The sequence below is a fragment of the Aquila chrysaetos genome, chromosome 20 (genome assembly GCF_900496995.4).
Source record: "Aquila chrysaetos chrysaetos chromosome 20, bAquChr1.4, whole genome shotgun sequence".
NCBI classification, from domain to species: Eukaryota; Metazoa; Chordata; class Aves; order Accipitriformes; family Accipitridae; genus Aquila; species Aquila chrysaetos.
In genome coordinates this window covers 16,173,455-16,187,898 of record NC_044023.1, presented here as the reverse complement: position 1 = coordinate 16,187,898, position 14,444 = coordinate 16,173,455, and the positions used below count along the sequence as shown (strand labels likewise).

Here is a 14,444-nt window from a genome sequence, read left to right as displayed (position 1 = left end):
CCAGCCTGTCCTCCCGCCTGGGTGAGGCTCTGAGTGACCCCGGCCAGGATTTCGGCTGGGACGTGCTGCACCATGTACCCCTGCCCTGCCTGCCCTGCCCCTGCAGCAGGACTCACCTCTCGGGCACATCCTCCCTGGTGAAGGGCGCGCAGCTGCCCCGGTGCTGAACCCTAAAACCATAAGAGTCTGTCAGCAGTTAGGTACAATCCGCTCTCTTCCCCCTGTTTTACTGCCTGCAAATACTACGGGTAGCGATCTCTGATATTTCAGTGAAAGGAGGTTTTGATCACGTTTCATTTTCCATTGCTTATTTTTTCTGTGCATGCTGCCGTTGTTTTCATACGTCTCTTTTTTTAAAAGATTTTGGTTTATTTATTGTTTCTCTTCATATGTTCTTTTTCCTGTCTTTTGCACTTTCCTCTTTATTTCTGTCCCCAATGATCTGAAAAGTTTGCTAAAGAGTGGGTAAGTGTGTCCTACTTTTATTTTCTTTTTTCCAAATTCCTGTATTAATGTGTTACTGTCATAGAAAAAAATCCCCAAACTGTAAAGCAGTTCAGAGACTACCAATCAGACACTGAGACCAACATCTAGCATTTGTAAAGCCCTCGCAGTCTTCCTTCCCAAAGTCTGATTAGTATTTAAAGCAGATTTGTCTCTTTCAATGTGATTTGATGTTAACATTTTAAAACAATATTAATGCCAAGTGGTAATGAATATAGTGACTAGCACCAGTGCTTGAAATGTTTGACTGAAAAATCAAATGTTTTGTGTTGGAAAGCAGTCATAATCAGTATTTTCTCAGTCCATTGAAAATAAGAATATACTGTATGTTTTCACTAATTAAATCTTGTATTGGAAACAGGTCTTTTCTAAATTAGAAGACGACTGTATTTTAGTACCTATTCTAGCCATATTGCAGCTGATTGCATCAGAGCTCCCAAGCTAAGCAAGGTTTGGCATGTGCAGAAATTGGGTTGAAGACTCAGAAACGCTGGTGCTGCAGGCACCGGCGTTGGTCAGCCCGTTCTGAGCTAGCGCCACGGGATCTGCCGACACCCAGGGCTCGGGGCCGCGCTGCCTGCTGGCTTTTGCGTGGGACAAAAAGACTCTTTTTGGTTTGCTGGGGCAGCAAATCCTCCCCGCTCCCCTTCCGAGGGCTGTGCGGTTTGCGGTGCCCTAGGCGAGGGCTGCCCCTTTCCCCCCGGCAGCAGGCGTATCTCATTGCCGGGTGCGATCCATGTGCAAAATGAACAGGATGGTGCCTGCAGAACTGAAGCAAAAGGACCTCCAGGGTCTCTCGGAGCGCTGGGTGCTGGTGCTCACTGGGATGGCAAAGCCTCCCCTCCGACGTCTGCGTGTGGCTCCCGGAGCTGCGGGCACACAGAAGAGGGCAGGGTTTGCCCATGCTTCACAAACCGATGTAAGATTCTCCTGAATTCAGGGTCTCTCCTGCGAGTGTAAGTAATCACTGGCCACTGTAGTGGAGCACAGGGTAATAAGCTGCATCATTCTTTGGTTTAATACTGCATATTGTGGTTTACCGAGGGAGGAGGCTGACAACCGTAGAGCTCTTGCCTGCAATCAATGCTAATATTTTCCTCCCCCTCTCCTTTTATTTTTCTTTAGCACCAGTACCATTCAAAAATAGATGAACTAATTGAGGAAACCGTCAAAGAAATGATAACACTCCTAGTGGCAAAGGTAACCTTCGACTTCAGGTGAAGTGATTCACTGTTAACATTGCATTTTTAATACGTGCGTTTCCATTAAAATGTGACACATTAAGATGTTGAATTGGCTTCTTGTTTCTCACAGGCAAGATCATACATCTCCCAGTCCTTTCATGGTGACTCTTTGATGATTAGGAACTGCGTGAGATGTAATACGCTGCTAGCGGGATTGCCGTACTGGGCCAGAAGTGGTTTTAAGGAATGGGTGTTATGTTAATGGGGTAGCACCCCATGGTCAGCATCACCCCACGGCACTGAGGGTAGCTGCAGTCAGGGGGTGGCACTGCTAAGTGCTGCCGCATAGACGTTGGGGTGGCACGCAGAGGTGGTCACCACTCCTACGCGTAAGGTTGTGTGGACAAAATAACTCGTCTTGTGCAGTATCGCCATATGCTCTTCTAAGAAATTAATTTAGAGGTGACAGTAGTGGGAAATACATTCCAAAATGTCAGGTTTAATTGTTTGGAAATTGTTTTTCTTCAGAGTTGGCTCCTCTAGCTCAGCTGCCAGCATTTCCCTTGGGTTGTTGTGTAGGTCTGGTGTGCTGCGCTAACACAGAGGGGAATTGGTACACAGGGAGAAAGATGGTGGGGTGTGTTTTCCTCTAGTTTCAAACTTTCTGAGAACAAGTCATCCCTATTATACAGTGGAGACCTTTAAACATAATCCGCCAACATATGCCAGTTCGATTCTTCTGCAAGAATACCCAGCTAGCTGCGTGCTTGACACTGCGTACTGGGAGCAAGAACCGCCGGCTTCCCCATCCGGAGAGGCTCTGCTGGCTTCCCCGTGCGCTGCACCCACCTCCTGTCCCCAGCATCGCCCATGGCACCGAGGGGTGATTCCCACCCAGCGAGAGGTGGACCACGTAGCACCCGAAAGGCAGCGCCCCTTTCTCCCCACTCCCTGGCCCGCTGTGCTCGGGGACAGTTTGTCTGTTCCTCTGGCAATGCTGGGAGCTCCACCGGCTTCTCTGAAGCCGATGCTGATTTCTACACCCTTGTTCAATTATTAAAAATAATTGCAGTGTTTTTTGTCTTCATAGTTTGTCACCATTTTGGAAGGAGTCTTGGCCAAACTGTCTAGATACGATGAAGGAACTTTGTTTTCTTCTTTCCTGTCATTTACTGTAAGTACAGACAATATTTTCCTTTCTTTTTTTTTTTTCCTGAGTTGTAATCTCCTGCTCTCCCAGGGCTAGATCAGCTACCTAATAATTCTGCCATTCTGTCATGTTTGAACACATGAATAGACAAACAACCTGTATGCAGATATACAGTACATAAACACCCAAGATGCATAGGGCATCGTGTTGTAGCACAGAGTAAAACCATCTCCAGTCATCATTCAGGCTGGTGGAGTTCAGTCTATTGAGGAGGTGTACGAAGATGAAGAAAATCATTGCACTGTACATGCAATTTCCCTAACTAAAGAAGTTGCTTCATTGCCACCTTGCATGATGGCTGTGTTCCTCTCAGTCCTCTGGCCATAACGGTGACCATCTTAGGTAGTAAAAAACAACATAAGGGAGATCTAGCGAGTGCTCTTGTGTTTCTAATAGAGAACAAGGTAGGGGAAATGCCATGAGGTTATGCAGCACAAGGTGCCTCTAACACCACATTTCTCCCTAACTTTGCAGAACCAATCCGCAGCTCATCACTTTACCTATTTGCTAGAAAGGTACAAGACAAGAATAATATTTGTGCAAAACTGGCCTCAGTCTCCACCCAGGGTTTAGCAATCCGAGCTGTATTCCAGAAAAGTGTTGTGACAGCTTCCTAGGACGAACACATAGCAGCTGATTTCAGGTCTTCTGAAAATCCACACCACAAAGTTTACAGGAGTGTCTCTTTGCAAGCGTGGCTTCTGTTAGCTCAGCTCGCAGACAAGTGTGCACCCAAATGCACGTGTCTGGGGTTGCTTGGAAAGTTGCATTAACATTTTCACCCACCGTTCCCACCTCCTGCGTGTGCAGCCTGTCCTGCGCTCACTCGATCACGGAGACTGGGCAGGAGGCAGAAAGCGCTGCTCTGCAAACTGGGAAGGCTTTCCGAAATCTCATTCAGGAGTTGTCTTGGCTACTTGCAGTCGTCTGTTGTTTGTTACTCTTGGGCTCTTTTTGCTGAGTTTGAGGCGGTTTTGTAGGATCCGTCTGGAAACGGGGATGGATGTGGGAAGGCTTACCAGCGAAGGCAAGAAACTCTGCTCATGGGCAGCTGTGTGCACACAAAGTCTAGCAGCTTCTCTAAACCACCACGGGGTTCAGACTAAGCATCCTGACTTCTCAGGTGTGCTGGAGGCACTTTGTTCTTCAGAGAAGGAGGGGAAGGGAGGGTGTCCCACTCACTGCCCCGCAGTGCAGCTCTTCTCCCAGGGTCACCCCTGCGTGGTTGCAGCCCCGGGGCTGTGCTCGTCCCTGCTCGGGGCGATGCAGGGGATGGCTCGGGGTGGATACCTTCCCTCGTTCCAGTGCTGCAGAGGGTTAGGAGACGCTCGCGTGCCAGCAGCAGAGGATGTGGAGGCGGCAGCTTTCCAGGCATCGGAAGCACCAGCATCAGCCCGGGTAGACAGTGTAATGTGCAGCCCTTCCTTCTCCGTGAATCCAAGCTGTTCCTCGGTTGATGCTGCGCCGCTCCCACCACATCCTACTGTTTACGCTGGCGAGTGCTGCTCCCTTCGATTGCCGAGTGACCCCCCCCGGCCGCGCTTGGGCTGTGGATGCCCCTGAGGAGGAGGCAGCACGGAGGTGCCTGGGGTTCAAGCATCCTCACGCTGCTGCTCCTCGGACACTTTCTGACAATTCACTGCCCCAGCAGCAGCAAAACGGTCTGTCCCGCTCCAATGGCCCCGCAGCCTTTGAACCTGGCCCCATAGCTTCAGTTTTCCCGAGTTTCCAGCCAGGAAGGGATGTACATCCAAATAGTTACTGTGGGTGGTGTGTGCACGTCCCCGGGAAGGTGCTGAGCCCTCGCCCCCAGCAAGGAGGCCGGGCATGCTGCAGAGGAGCAGGATTGCTCCTTTCCAGGCAAGGGACGTCTCCCACTTTGGCCCGCTTGTTTGCTGGGAGCCACCGGGCAGCACCGGCCACAAGAAGAGGCTGAGGAACAGCCCCGACCCCTTTGGCACTGGGCTTAGAAAGTCTCCCTTCCCTACAGTAGTAATGTGATTTGCCGTGTTTAGTCTTTGCAACGATAAATAGAGAAAGTCTTTCTTGTTACAGCATGCTTGCACCACCTCCCACGTTTTCCCTGTCTGAACAAATACAACAAAGTGTGATGGTCCAAGCCGCTGAGCTCTAGAAAGCATTAGTCTCCCACCCCCTTCCACCGACTTCTTTTATCGCATGTTTTCCAGGCGCTCTGCAAGTGACATGTAATCGGGGGTCTTGTGACAGACAGTTTTATCACCTAGTAGGATATCCTCATTTCCAATTCTTGCCTCGAAATTCAAGATAAAATTAATGCATCTGTTGTCCTAATAAATTCTCACTAGCCACTTCTCCTTGCAGAGCACTTTGAGAGGAAAACACCCTTCTAAATTTGGCCAGACTTTTTTTTTTTTTCTGTTTGTTGCTACATTTAAGTGCATCTCCGCGGCAGCAGCCCAGGCCCTGGCTGGGCGTCTGCATGTGCAGATCCACTGAGTCACAGGAATGACAGCTGCTAAAGTTCCCTTTAATCTGGATGGCCTCCGTAGGCGGAGAATTACACCTACAGTAATTAAAACTAAAGACTGCATATTACCCAAGGGAGACAGAAGTAAAAGATCTTATTTTTGTTCTGCACAAAATTTGTATGGTAAACTGAGACGTTCCATGGCAAAGTCACATACTTTGTGAAAAACGGCAGCCTAGCAAAAATCACACAACATCCGGCAGTTTGGAAATTTCACGAAATGTAGCCAAATCTGAGTTTAAAGAAAAACAAGTAATTATTCTGATTAAAGGGGAGTGGGCAGGAGAAGAAGCTCAGTTTTTTTGTGGGTGGAGGGGGGAGATCGCAGGAAGCCGACTGAGTTATTCTCGTCGCCTCTCGGCTTTGGAGAAGAAGGTAGTTTGAGACAGTGGTGCTAAGCCGGACCCGAGTCCTCGATCCACGCTCAGATTGCAGGTTTCCTGGGGTGCCGCTGCATCACTTCACGCCCTGCGTGATACCTGAAGATAGAGGTGCGTGGCACGGTGCAGCCCTGAGCGCGGACCCCGGGTTGAATTCTGCGGGCTGTCAAACCGCATCGTTTCCCGAGCTTTCCTCCTGGTTGTTTAGCTGCGTTGCTCGGAAAAAGAGCTCGTTTGGAGCTAGCTCGGGCAGCCCTGCAGGGCTGCTCCACGCCGGCGTGGGTGTGCCGTGGCCGCCTGCTCCGGCGGAGCTGCGGCCGTTGGCCCGGCTCCAGCTGCCTTCACGCGCGGAGGCCGGGGCTCCTCCGCTCCCGTTCGGCAGGAGCGAGGGATGGCTCTTCGCTACCTCCCAAGAAAGTTGTGAGGATAAATGCAGCGAAAGGGCGAGGCGCCCAGACGGCGGCCGGCTGGAAACGGGGGTACCTGGAGGAGAGACAAGCGTTCGCTCTTTGCTGGGAGCGAGGGCTTGGCGCTGATTTTGCTACCTCCTTCATCAACTCGTGTGCCGGGACGTGACCCCGTCCCCCTGCGTCCCCTCCGACGGCCGGACCCCGGGTCACGTCGCGGCGGCAGGCGCTCGGCACCCTCCCTCTGTTCTTGCCCCCCGGCTCGGCAGCCCCGGCGCTGCCAATACTTGCAGCGTTCACCTCGGCAATTACCACCAGTCTGGTCTTTTGTATCGCCTCATTGTGCTTAATTATGCACCCCCCACACACACCATATGAGTGCTTCCACCCACTCTCACATTCTGTCTCACACATACATTCATTCTCTCATTCGGGACACATAATTTATTCATCCCAAGATGCAACTGTGTGCGTGTTATATTTAGGCTGTTTTAATGGTAGCTTTAGAAATATTTAAAAGCAGGTGAGCTTTTACACCCAAACAAAGATGGCCGGCAACGCTTACCCTAATTAAAAGCAGAAGCGTTGTGGAAAATCCCAGCCGTACTCTTTCTAGACACGGTGCCTTATGCTACAGTGGGAAAAAGGTCTCTCTGGCCAGCTGGGCACTGCTCGGTTGGAAGACTCGGCCCTGACATCGGGGGCCACCTCGCCTCCCGTGCCAGGCGATGCGCACCCCGCTGCGTGGTCCGCCGGAGACAAAGTACATTTGGGGTCTCGCAGCCCCCGCCGGCTTGTGAGGACACCGCAGAGTGCGGTGTCCACCCTCTGATACCCTCCCTCAAATAACATCTTTCAAAAGGGGAGGAAAATCGTAGGAAACTAATGTAGCTGTTCGGGGTCCGGGAAGCAGAAGAGCTTTGGGGCACTTCTCTGTTGCATGGCGTGAGCACGCTGCCCCGACACGGTCTGCGAGCTCCTGCCAGCACCAGGGCCAGCAAAAAAGGGGGAAAATAATGTCCCAGGCAAAGCCGGGGGAAGCACGCTGCGTGCGGGACTGTGGGCAGGGGGCAAGATTAGGGTCCTTCGGGCACCTTCCACTGGCCACCCTGGTGCAGGTGCCCGCCAGCCCCGCCATGCCGTTGTGCCCATGGTGCCGGCGGGCTCCCACGGTCCCCGGGATGCAGGTCCCGATGGGAGAGACACGCGCTGCCTTCGGAGACACGTGGCATCGGGCGGAGAATGAGGCCTCCGAAGAAAATAACGATGTCTACTTACGAACCCCGTCTTCCCCCGCTCGCTGAAGTAGAAGAGGGAGAAGCACAACTCCCACACTATCATCTGTTGCTATTAGAGCTTTAGCAGCAGTAAAGTTACCTCTCCAAAAAAAAAACAACAACAAAAATACCACCCTTGTCTATCCTTCTAGATGGGAAACGTAGTTTTTATCACCCTTTTTCCCTCGCTCAGCATGATGTTGTCCCGAGTCTTGGCCGGAGAAGCTCTTACAGGTGTTTAAAGAAAAAGCAAAGACCTGAAAACGTACTGATGGTGTAAACTTTCTTCTTGTTCCTTTTACAGGTGAAGGCTGCTTCCAAATACGTGGATGTACCCGTAAGCACAATTTAAACAACTTCTGTCATAGTAATTTGCATCATGCTTTGGTTTATGGCATGTGTAGCAACCCACGTTATGCATTAACAGCCAAGATTGAACCATGGGCCTTCACACTTCTAACATTTGAACTGGAAAGAATATCTCCATGACGTTCATAATGAGCAGTTACCCTCCTATGGAGACCTACAAGGCTGTTTAGGCAATAATTTGCAGATGGTGTCAAAAAGGTACCATATTTATGCAATTGGCTTGAATCACATTTAAAAAAAATGGGAGCAGTGCATTCTGTTAATTCTTCATTTGGACTTGTACAAATACAGTATAATTTCCAAACAAAAAGGTCCAGACATGTTAGAACTGAGCCAACACACATCTAACACATTAGCTAATCTATTTTATTTTTGTTCTTCTAATTGTTGGTTTATTTTACTCTTTCGGAAAATGACTTTTTTATTACTTTGGGGAACTGGTGATGAGCTAGCAACATGTGTTTGGGAAATTGTTAATGAAAATAATTTTTTCCATTTTTCTGTAATTGGTATAGGAAAACTGTACATCGTCTCCTCTAATTAGACCTTGATTCATAAGGAAAAGAGCCCTTAACATTCTTAGACAGAGCACTTAACTTGCCAGGAATTTACACTTAAATTAAGTTGAAGTGTAATATATGAACGTTGGCTGGAATAAGGGGTTACTGTAACATTTACAGGCAGAGAGATCCTGAGCAATTACAAATGAAAAAAGAGAGGATCTTAATATACCATACCAAATCCTGCATTCAGTTAGACTGGGCAGTGTAAATCGAGAATAACTCAGTTGAGTTCGATGACCTGTATGGGTAATGTATATATGTACATTTAACGTGGATATGATTGCTCTGCATGCTCTCACATGACAATGTGATAAATTCATCAGACATCTTGGACCACATCATCTGCATTCGGTGTTTCCATCCCTTTAACTCAAAAGAAACCTTTCCTACCCAATGGCCGTATCTTTAGCCCAGCACGGGAAAGACAAACTCTTGAACAGTAAGAGGTCTTGAGTGGTTTAAAATAGCCCAGTGCAGAGATCGGCATCCTGGTGTCTTGGAGTAATAGAAACAAGTTATTGAGAGCATTAAAAAGAGGGACTCAAAATTCATTTCTAGCCCTAGAAAATGTTTAGATTCTTCAGCTGAAATTCCTAGTTGTTTGAGTGCATCTTAAATATTTAGTCATCAGGAATTTTGAGCACAGAACAGTTATTTTAAGTAACTTCTAAGGCAAAGCATAGCCTTCTCCGAGACCTCTATGTTCCTGGAAAGTAAAGCATCTCCAGGGAAGTGGTCTTGGTAAAATGCTATATAACCCTTTCAAGCTTTTCCAAAAGCACTGTACCTGGGACACCCTTGGGAGGTCCGCAGCATCGCGGCCATGCGGGAGGAGCGAGGCTCTGCTCCTGTCCTCGGAGCCAGTCGGACGCTCCAGTTATTTGCGTAAAATAGAGCACAGATCATTCATCTGGGTTATTTTTTGGTCGTTTCCCCACCTTCCCCTGGAAATGAAGCCACGTTACAACGGCTTCCTTGACAGCCCCACAATTTTTGATGAAATCAACCACCAGCCCCGCAGAGCTCCCAGACCTTTGCAGGAGGACGCCCCATGGTCCGTAAGCCACTGCCTTTCCGGGGGAAGGAGAAAGAAAAACCTGTTTGACTAGAGGACAGAGGGGAAATCCTGGTGTTGAACAGAAAACCATCGGTTAAATCTAATTCCGCAACCACCGTTGCAATTGTCTGGGTACAAACCAATCCGTTTAATGCCACCTTGAAATGGGCACGATCGGCATGCTGAAAATTGCTTGAAAGTGTAACACTTGACTACTGCCACATTTGTGTTGTCCTCATTGTTTTTCAAATTAATACCTTGTCATTGTTGCAGTAGGTGTTAAGAAATGTTACTGGCTTCCCAAGGGCCAAGCACTGGCCCTTTGCTTGATAATTGTTTGCTTTGTATTAAAAAACTCCCTTCCTACTGCTTTCCAAACTGTCCTCATTTTCACCCTGGAAATTACACAGATGTGTTAACTAACTTCAATTTACAGCGGCTGACAATCGTATCTTGCAGAGAAATGATACTCTGTGATCTGAGGTAAATCACAGTAATGGAAACTAATGACACTAGTTATTAACAAACTTACAATGTGCCATGGAAATTTAAGATTTTGTGGCAGCTCTTGTAATGACTCATGTTACAGTATTTTAATGGGTTTCCTTTGAGGTAAGTTTGATTCCAATATATCAAGCAATGTGAACTCAAACAGGATTTTTTTTTTTTTTTAAGTATTTTCCCATCCACCTGCTTCAGTTCCCATTTTCTTTAAAGAAATGCTGTTCTCCCCCAAATCTTACACACTTGCAGGTTACTGTTTAAAATCAGTTAAATTCTGCAGAGAGCTGTAGAGATGTGACAGCACAGGCAGGCTTCCCGCAGTTTAGCAGCGGCTTAAACGTTCGTGTAGACGTACATTCCCTGACTTACCATTTACCCAATTTATTCTTAAGAGCAGCACTAAATGTGAGCTAAAGTCAGGGGTCTAAACAGAAAAAGAAAGGTGATTTTGGGATGCCTCCTGCAACACCAGCTGCTTACTGCACGCATCCTCACACCATAGAAGAAGAACCAAGAGCCCAGCTCTGGCTGTTAGCTTTCTGCCTTCGGAAACCAGAGGGCTTGCGTAGAGAAGATGACCCAAGAAAACAACAAATCCCCAGCCCGGCTTGCTGGTTCACTCATTAGGTCAACAGCACCAAAGGTAGCAAGACAACTTCCCGGCGTCGGTATGTGGAGGAAGAGCTTTATTCCTCTCACCGGCTTCGCTCTAGGCGACAGAAGAGAAGGAGCAAGTGTCTTTGCATGATCTTGGGCTGCACACAGTGTTTTGCTGGGCACGGGGCACAAAGCAGCGGGACTCGGTGTCCGTCAGGTAAGGAAAGGGCGAACTGCAGGAGGACAGCAGGAGATGGAGGAGAAGGAAAAGCAGCGACGAGGCTACACAGTGGAGCTGCTCCCTGCGCCGCTATTCATGTTTCTCTCTCTCTCTCTTCTTCTCTCCCCCATGCAGAAGCCGGGGATGGATGTTGCTGATGCCTATGTGACATTTGTCCGCCACTCTCAGGATGTCCTGCGTGATAAGGTCAATGAGGAGATGTATATAGAAAGGTTATTTGATGTAAGTAAATGCCTTCTCCTCCTTGGACACCAAGCAGGAGAGACCCAAAATGTGACAAAATAAGACAGGAGGATAAGTCACATTTTGAGAAAATTTATTGGTTATAGCTTTAAAAAATAAATAAATCTTTCCTTTCTTTCTGACTAAGGCTCGTATCTGCTCTCTGCCTGCTTTAAATCTCTACTCTAGTCTACTGTGTCTTGGTCTGTCTGTGTGTGGATTTTAAGGGAAGAGCATCTTCTAAGAGAGCCCTTTACTATGTTTAAGCTTGTGGAAAATCTCTCTGTAACAGAACATCTTGGTCATTGTTCTCACTGTTAAAATTTGAGCCGGGTTTTTGGCAGATGCATTTGCTAAGGGCCATCTCTTCTGCACATTTTGCAGTGTGTTTCATTGACAAGCGCTCCAAAACTGACAGTGAGTTAAGCATGCTAAATTTTAATTTCAAAAGCTAACCAAAACAGAGCTGATTAGGAATGGACTTCCGTATTTCAGGAGGACCACGGTGTGGTGTCTGACACCAAAGGTAAAGTTGAGACACGGTCTCCTTGATGAAGATGGCATGGTAGGAACTGACCCAGATGTTCAGAGCTATTTTTCTGTTGCACAAGATAAATTCATTGGACTGTAAGAGAACAGTGACCTGTGATGCCCGTTTGTTTTCGATTTGGATGCATGTTAACCAATATCTCTGTTTCTGTTGCTCTTGTTGCGTTATAGCCTTTCTGTCCTCATAGCTGTTCTATAGCGAAGGTTTTCTGTTGACGGCCAGCCTGTAGCATTAGTGTTTCAGTCTCCTTTAGGGTATTTGTCCATATATTGATTTCTGTTTGAAGCAGCTTCTGTTCCTACTTTCCTTCCTTTCATCTCTCAGCAGTGCCATTTCTCAGTCTCCCGGCTCTGGAACTGTAACAACCTTCCTCGCTTTCTTTACTCGCTCGTTTGCTTCCTCAGTGTGCAGGGAAAGCTGCTTTTTTCCCCAACCAACCTCCTCCTTCACTCGATACCTCTCTTTCTGCGCATTACCTGTCCCTTAGAAACCTCTTCCTCCTTTACAATTCCCACTCTTTCTTTCCCCCGTACCTTATCGGATTAAAATGGAACTTATCTCTCATGTCAAATGTTTTATCACATTATATCAAGTGGCATGAATTAGAGTCAAATAATCTTACTGTGTACATCTACTAGCATGACCCATATCCACTGAGAATGCCTCATTCATGCACGGAGCACGGCCGTGCCTCCTCCGGGCGCCGCACGTGCTCGCTCCGGGGAGAGTTTGCAGCGCAGAGCACCAGACGCAAATCACCCATCAAGCAGGCATGGGGAGAAAAAACAAAACATAAAACAAAAGACTGTCGCTTCCATCTGCAGCAGGCCTGCGAGTGCATTGCTCGTTTGTGTTGAAATTTGTTTCATGAGCAGTTAAATTTCCAGAGCTCATCTGGACTGTTCTTTTCAATGCCCACACTGCCTTTTCCCTCATCCTTTCCCTATGATTCACAGTTGGTGTGTTTATACCCTTTGGGCCATTATTTCCAATTTTCAAAAGGCTGTAATTAGCACAAATACTGATTTCAGTTTGATCCACTCGTACTTAGTTTTACCAAGCCATATTTTAAACAAATTAACAGTTGACATGGAAAAAAAAAAAGAGCAGCTACCTTGGTGGAAAGCAAAAAGTCCAAAACCTTTCTTTCCCTCCCTGCTTTCCTCAAGTCTCCCTGGTCCATGCAGAATAAAATAATCAAGAGTAGGGTTTTCACATTGCTGTGCCTGTTTTGACCCACGCCGGCTGCAGGCGGGAGCCGCAGCACGTGGGAGCTGTTCCCGTTCCTGTTCCCGTTCCCGCTCCCATTCCCATTCCCCATGCCGGCGTTGGGACTCGATGCTGCCGGCCTCTTCGCACGTGTCTCGTGTACGTGAGTGTGCGCCCGCGAGCGGCGCGAGCTGCGCGGCCCTTGGTTCGCAAGGAGGGAGGGGGATGCGCCGAGCCCTAGCCACGCAAAATCGGAATGATGTTTTGAGCGGTCGTGTCTCGTCTTTGCCAAGTTGCAGGTGAAGAATCTTTTTCTTCATCAGATTGCTCCTGAGGTCAGCTCTCAGCGAGGCTGAGGTGCTGCTGGCAGGTCAGTAGCAGCAGGGTTTGTGAGTACGTGGGGGTCACCTGGGCCCAGACCCTGTTTAGATCAGTGCTGTGCTCACCTACGTTTCCTAAGGACGGGAGCAAATGCTCAACTCCGTTGTCCCGAGCTTAGCCTTTGTCCTCCTCACCTAACGCAGCGAAGCAGCATGGCCACAGGGTCTTTAAGCTCCTTTGGTCTCTGCACCGATGGTCATATTTTGCAAAGACATTTTAGGTGCTAGCTACCTTTTTAATAAGAAAGAGGAATAATCAAAAATGGTATTTACGATGCCAAGTTAGACTTGGACCTGATTTTGTTCTTGCTTCCCCCAGGGTGGCAGAGGAGCAATCCTCTTAGCTGCAGAGTTTCTCTAGGCAATGACATTATTAACGCTTTTGAGGCCAGCTCCTCTGCTGCCTTAGTGCAGTGATGCTGGCTTACCCCAGCCAGAAGCTTAGTCCAGTTTTAGGATGTTATATGGTAATATGTGCAGCAGTGGCAGGTAAACAGCTTAAATGTGCCTGCAGGCAGTTCCTCTGCTCTCAGTGGGATCACGTGAGAGACGCTCACAATATAGGGCTAAATCCCCTTTCTGTGCAGTCGTGAGTAGCGCAAGAGCGGAGGTGCACAGCGCAAGGTTGCCCGTCGCACGTTCGGTGGGGTTTGCAGCTCCCAGGGTATTCCTAAGCCCCACATTTCTCCGCAGTCCTGCCCAGCATTTCCATTCATTTCCCCTTTGTTTCCTCCCAGGAGCAGAGGCTGCAGAGTGCATTAGGCCATCTCTCAACAGAAGCTGCGTTAATGCATCTTTGTTGGCATTTGCTGTGATTTCTTAGCTCAGAAACCATCTCTCTTCCCCCGCATCGCGTGCCCTGCTCGCACCTGCGGAACAGGGCTATGCTCTTAGGGAGGTGCTGGTGTTTGCGGAAGATTATTGTAATATTTCTGTGTGGTCTGTGTGTTAATCATCTTAATTCTGGAAATTAGTCAGGGTTTCCCCCCCCCCCCCCGAAATAGAGTCATCTTAATTTTTAAAATCTGTATTCTTGGGATCATTGAACGAACAGATTGATCGTGGAGTTCTGCTGGTAATCAAAACCTAACTAGCTTTTTGGCAGTGCTGTTTACTGCAGAGTAACATGACTTCTTATTTACTTGGCCTGGCTCACTAATTTGATAACATTTAAAGCTAAAACACTGTAATAAGGCCCGTTTGTAGAGAACAGTGGTAACAGAAGGGTTTCAGAATAGCATCGTAGCGTCCGCTCCCCGCATTCCTGTGCATGGCTGGGTG

The 14,444-nt window shown here is 48.2% G+C and overlaps 1 protein-coding gene across 26 annotated transcripts in view; it reads left to right on the top strand.

Annotated features, from left to right (window-relative positions):
• CADPS (calcium dependent secretion activator) overlaps window positions 1-14,444 on the top strand; it is a 222,736-nt gene that overhangs the window by 189,438 nt on the left and 18,854 nt on the right. For 14 of the 26 annotated variants that reach the window (XM_029996006.2, XM_029995986.2, XM_029995992.2 and 11 more), the window contains 5 exons: window positions 451-465; window positions 1,630-1,704; window positions 2,779-2,862; window positions 7,776-7,808; window positions 10,917-11,024. In XM_029996006.2, the coding sequence (XP_029851866.1) occupies window positions 451-465; window positions 1,630-1,704; window positions 2,779-2,862; window positions 7,776-7,808; window positions 10,917-11,024 (315 nt within the window). The remainder of the gene's footprint in view (window positions 1-450; window positions 466-1,629; window positions 1,705-2,778; window positions 2,863-7,775; window positions 7,809-10,916; window positions 11,025-14,444) is intronic. The other 12 variants (XM_029996009.2, XM_029996004.2, XM_029996007.2 and 9 more) reach the window with 1 other exon arrangement.